This window comes from Bidens hawaiensis, unplaced genomic scaffold, assembly GCF_021521415.1.
Source record: "Bidens hawaiensis isolate Kalapana, Puna unplaced genomic scaffold, B.hawaiensis_p1.1 tig00002572_1, whole genome shotgun sequence".
NCBI classification, from domain to species: Eukaryota; Viridiplantae; Streptophyta; class Magnoliopsida; order Asterales; family Asteraceae; genus Bidens; species Bidens hawaiensis.
Genome location: NW_027491140.1, coordinates 1,512,805 through 1,518,683, shown reverse-complemented (window position 1 = coordinate 1,518,683; position 5,879 = coordinate 1,512,805). Strand labels below are relative to the sequence as shown.

Sequence of the window (5,879 nt, the reverse complement as noted above, 5' to 3'; positions counted from 1 at the left end):
CCATAAAAATTACATCAACTTAATCAAATTATTAAAGTCAGTCATTAAAACTCTTTGAGGCTTGACAAGAACACGAAGGCTATTGAAGCCAAACATATAGGGTATGTTTGGCAAGGAGCTTTTAGGAGCTTTTAGGGGCTTCAAGCTTCAAGCTTTTAAGAAAAAACTCCTACCTAACAAAAAGCCTTGTTTGGTTCAATGGGCTTGAAGCTTTTATATTATGAGAAAAAACTCTTTTTCTAAACGCTACTACTACTAGCGTTTGAGAAAAAGCTACAAGCTTTTACAATTGAATTTACAATTTTGGTATTTGAACTTTCATCAACTTTTTTTAATTTATATAATAGTTACATATTTTACCCTTATTCAAAACTAACTACCCCTGTGACTCTTTAAAAGTCCATAACCTTTTCACACGTTAATATCTTTTTAAACACATTAAATCATAAAAAAGAGCATTTTATTCTCTTTAATTTGAGTATGATATTGATATACTTTTTTACCGGTTATGATTGGCAACAAGTCGAATCAGACGAGCTCGGGTCATGTGTAAGACCAAATTAGGGTTTGAACGAGTCGATAAAAAAGGGTAAATTTAGTTCGGTTCGTGTCGGTACGGTTTTGGGTCGAAAGGGGCCAGGTCATAACATGTTTCAGATTTAAAACGGTGTCGGGTCGGAAAGGGTTTCAAATCAAAAGAGGTTGGTTTAAAAAACTATCTATTTGAAATTACTGTATATTTTAGCTTTGTTTCTTGATTTTCGCCACGATTACACGCTTGCTGCCTTTGAACGAAGTACATGTCTGCATTCGGGTTATACGTGCACTAATATCAAGTGAATCACGTACCGACACTGATTATGCGGTTGATCTCAGGTTGCGTGCGCACTTCGCTGCACCACGCTGACACCCAATTAGTTTTATTAAAAGCTCTAGCTACTCTGCCAAATACCTAAATATATCTAAAAAGCTCCAGCTGCTCTGTCAAACACCTAAATATATCTAAAAAGTTACAGCTAACAGCTACCAGCTAGTTTTACCAAACATTACCATAGTTTGATATCCCTATTGGAAAATAAGCCGTCCAATGGGCTAGTTTCAGGCCCGGCCCGGCCCAAGAAAGCGAAATGATACGAAATAAAACCCCGTGAGTGATTGGTTTGTGAGGGTTTGAGGATGGCGAAATCTTGCAAGGGTCTAGCTGTGGAGCTGGTCAAGTGTCTCAGCGAATCTGATTGTGTCAAGGTACTCATATGAATGCTCCTCGATTAATTTGATGCTTCAATTAAATTAAGTTAAATTCGATGAATAATGGATCATACGCTTCTGTAATTACACATCTCTAAACCTAACTCGATGAGAAATGCCTAGTATAGTTATAATAGCTAAATTGTTAGGGCTTCATTTTCTGATGAGGTTTAGACAGTTGATGTTAAATAGATTGACGAGACACTCCCAAGTTTGGACATGACTTGCAACTAGTGTTGGGCTTATTGATAGGTCGAGCTTCAACACTTTAACGCTTTCCTTTGGTACGGGATGTCCCTCGAAAATTGATTAGGTCTTTGCAGTTGCAGCCTGCAGGTGCCTTGAATTATGGTGCTTAAAGATAAGAAACAAGATTCTCATTTTAGATGTCTAAAACTTTAACTTTATATACATGATGATATGTTGGTTCTAGCTTTCAATGTATTTGATCTGTGACAATAGGCAAATCCTACACCGTTCTTTTTTGTCTGTAGGAGAGATACCGGACCATAGGGAATTTCTCGCCTTAAATACCACCAACGTGTTATGGGTGCATTGGTTGTAGATGAGAGTAGAACTAAATAGTTTAGCGTGCTTAAGTGGGAGCAATCCAAACACGTGCAAAGTTTCTATTCAGGTGTAGGCTTTGGATTTCATACGTCTTGGATAATGTTGTAAATTGCGTATATCACTTTCTGATTAATGTATTTCATGGGTACATGAAATAAATAATCGGTTAAGACATAAAGTGTATATCAAAGAACGAAAGGTTCCTTTCTGTGAAAGTGAAGTTGTAAAATTTGTACTGAAATCAGATCAGATGAAAACTACATTTAGGGTCGAACCATCACATTAGTTATGCTAAATTGTTGCAACCCTTTGTAAAGAGGTATGATGGATGGGATGCAACAAACAACAATTATGACATCAGATTAGTTACGTTAAATTGTTGCAACCGTTTGTAAAGAGGTATGATGGTTGGGGTGCAACAAACAAGAATCATAAAGGTCTTGCAGTTATTAGTCGCACAAGTAGAAGTCTCAGTAACATTGCTCAGGTCGCCACTAAGCATGGGGGTTATTACTTAAAACATTAAGTTGTCACTGGTACATTGTTGACCTAGGTTGTTGCTGATCTTTAGTTACCAGTTACCACTGATGATAGCAATTTGTTAGTGATTATCTGTCACTATTGAAGATTAGTTTTTCTCCACCCATACAGATTTGATACACATTTGGCGTTGCCCCCTAGTTAATAGATAAACCAATATAATATTAACTAAACTAATAGTTATCTACTAACTAGTAAATGAACAAACCAACATAATTAATTAACAAAACTAAACCAATACAGACTCCAACAAACTAAATCTAAACCAGCCAATAAGACTTTAATCCCATCTGGCTTCCAGTTGTCCTTCCACGCTAGGCTTCTTCTTTGCACCAACATCTTCACACCATTTAATACGCTAATAAACTAGATTAGTCCAAAAATCAAAATCATGCGACCACAAACAAATATGTGAGCTCCTGTTGAGCAAACTGGACAATATTTGTCTGTATTGAGGGGTGGGGGCGGATGTACACGACTTGTTACCCAAGAACTACCACATAAGGAAACACTAGTTCGCAAAATGAGTTGCAGTTTCACCCTCATCTCTCAGGTGGAACCCTATATGAAAGGTAAGGGTCAGACTAGATTTACGTGGTTGGTGACAGTTTGGTGAGGTGGAGTGCACAGGTCCTTTTTAGTGTAGGTTGAATAGTTGTCCAAAATTTTATTTTTTTGTATTAATGAGTAATGCATTGAATATGGTTAGGACACAATATTTCTAAATAATCATTTAATATATTGAGTAAAGCGAATTTGGTCGTATATTTACCCTGCTTCAACTTGTTTAAGATAGAATGCTTGTCATTTTAGTAGATGTATTGGTCTTTGCACGAGCAATAACTGGAACTTGTTTTGCAGGTTGAGAACCGTTCTTTTAGAGAGTGTGCTAAAGAGAAGAGCCCCTTAATTTCTAGTGAATGTGTTGGACTCAGAGAAACTTATTTTAATTGCAAGAGAGGCCAGGTATGCTTTTCATTTTCGCTGTATAACATATTTTACTTACTGTTTTTTCATTTAATATGTATCACCAACCATAAGGAAATTACTTTATTGACAACCTCACGTTGTTGTTCCTCGTGTTTACTAAAACTAAGCACCTAGATTGGCTAAATTTAAAATGACTAAAATGTCATTATAACTCAAAATCAAGCAATTTGATTCATCACCTATGGATTCAGTATGAATTATAAATGATCTCTTTTTGTAGGCAGTATGAAAAATAATCTTAATACACATGAAAAAGGATCAGGTCAGGTTGACTCATCGGCTTCTTTTTAATGTTATAAGTAATTATTTAAAGCATCAGAGTACAAAACCTGTACTACTTATGCTATATATTTTTTAAATAAACAGTTGATGAGGTTGTAGCCTTGTAGGCACAATCACATTTTAGGGATCCTTCTACCTAGATGATCTTTTTTTTTTCCTTTTGCGCTTAGTTTGGGAATTTGACCCGTTTGAGATGGAGAAAATATAGTCTGTACAATTGACCCGTATCCTAACGCGAATTTTGGATTCATCTTATTCTGGTACTAATACTATGCCAACGATATTGGGCTTTCTTGTTGCAGGTTGACATGAGAGCAAGGATTCGAGGGAATAAAGGCTACTAACTCAATGGTTTTGTAGCATGACTCTAGATTGCTAAAACGTTTTTGCAACAAGTTTCTATCGGTCATCCGATATTGCAGCTACTAATGACAATGTCAGGTTACAGCTGGTGAACTTTTGTGTAACGTGTCCTAGTTTATGTAATATGAGTGGATTTATTTGATGAATAAACAGAGTCAGCCATATAATATAAATGTATATACATTTATTTAACACTTCATGAGAAGAATGCGATGAATACACCTAAACAAAATCCAGAAATCCATGTTATAACATTTATCATATACAGCTATAAGATTAAATTACATATATATTTCAATTGTAGGGATTAATTAAACCTATATAAATCAAATTGCCTTGATGCTGTTACTTAGTTTAACACGGTTATATTCCACGAGGGTGGAATGAGAGAGCGTTTGATCGTTTGAAACCATGTTTAATCAATTCGGCCCTTAAATTGGCCCTAGCATTTTAGCCCCACATTCGTGTGACAAGTTTTTTAGAATTCATAAGTTTTTGAAGTCACGTTTTGTCAACAAGTTTTAATAACTTATTGGATACTTTAGAAACCACCGGTTTTAAGAAATCATGGACTCTACTAATTAAACCCATTCAAAAACTAGAGAAATGAAAAGGAGATCACAAAAAATAGATAAACACTTATGAAGTGGTGATTTCTTACTTATCGTTACTGGCAGTGTTAAAGATAAAGCCTGCTTCAATGGTTTTTGCCTTATTTTGTGCATTCTTGCTTTCTTGACCTTGGATCGTACCATGAAACGCATACAAAACTTTTCTTCCTATTTTTGTGTATATCCAGACCCATCAACGTGACAGTGCAATATTGTTCGTGGATTTAAGTATCTCATTTTACAAACCAACAACTTTAAAGTATCCGAAATTCCGGCATTGAACGCTAGAGTCTATAATTTGCATGTTTAAGCTAATAAAGTGTAATAAATGAACCATGTTTGGCATATATTGATGTTTTAGTTATGTTTTCTTAATATTAATTGAAATGCACTCTACCAACATGTTTTAAACGAATACTAATTAATATTTTAATAAATAAAATATTTTAAGAGAACTCATTGAATCTAGGATGTTGCAACATGCTATTTGATTCACAATTTCTTGTGGAAGTTTAATAGAATTGAAATATGTAATTGAGAAATAATATGTTTGGTTGAACAATTGAACAACAATAATAAAAAAACTTAGAAGTTGAAGTCATTTCTATTTACATCTATTTACACCATAGTAAGTAGTAACACCCTAATCTATTTGATAAATTTTATCATGGTTTAGTTATTCAAATTTTAATTGTCACATTCCCTTTAAATATAACTATTATTTAATTTTGTTTTCCTTTTATAAATTTCCTTAATTCATTTTCACTAAAAAATTTACCAGTTTTAAAGAAATAATAATAACCTTAAATGAAAACAAAAATAAAAATATTTTTTTATGTAAATATCATTGAAAACATAACAAAAATATGAGGTAAAAATTAACAATTTATCCTTAACACGTATGAAAGTTTTTATTAGGATTACACGGGTTGAGTTGTATTTAAGATATTATCATATTATAGATGTTCCATATACATTTTTAAAATCAAAATTCTTAGAAAATAATAAAACTATGATTTTGTTCCAAAATCCTTGTTATCCTCCCTTTTTCAGTTCTAATTTATAGAAAATACATCCTTCTCGTTCTCGAACTGTCGTCACCGCACTGTGTTGCTGCCCCCGCCTTCATTTTTGAGCCCTAAAAGCCATCATCTTCACTCTATCACCATTCACCACCTTGTTCTCTTTTGGTATCATCAGCACACTATATAAGACCATTTTGTTAAAACAAAAAAAACATATATATTTTATCTTTCTTTATTGATGTTAATTGCT

The 5,879-nt window shown here is 33.8% G+C and overlaps 1 protein-coding gene across 1 annotated transcript; it reads left to right on the top strand.

Annotated features, from left to right (window-relative positions):
* The first annotated feature begins 1,163 nt into the window (after positions 1–1,163).
* LOC143620421 (uncharacterized) lies at positions 1,164–4,188 on the top strand. The gene is made up of 3 exons (XM_077092127.1): positions 1,164–1,245; positions 3,220–3,324; positions 3,933–4,188. The coding sequence occupies exons 1-3, from the start codon at positions 1,177–1,179 to the stop codon at positions 3,972–3,974; spliced, it is 216 nt and encodes a 71-aa protein (XP_076948242.1). The 5' UTR covers positions 1,164–1,176; the 3' UTR covers positions 3,975–4,188.
* The last annotated feature ends 1,691 nt before the right edge of the window (positions 4,189–5,879 follow it).

Excerpts from the sequence above, each read along its gene's own strand:
- LOC143620421 (XM_077092127.1), top strand. The coding sequence starts at position 1,177 with ATGGCGAAATCTTGCAAGGGTCTAGCTGTGGAGCTGGTCAAGTGTCTC. Across the intron at positions 1,246-3,219 it reads GCGAATCTGATTGTGTCAAG|GTTGAGAACCGTTCTTTTAG; the intron begins GTACTCATATGA and ends CTTGTTTTGCAG. Across the intron at positions 3,325-3,932 it reads TTAATTGCAAGAGAGGCCAG|GTTGACATGAGAGCAAGGAT; the intron begins GTATGCTTTTCA and ends TTCTTGTTGCAG.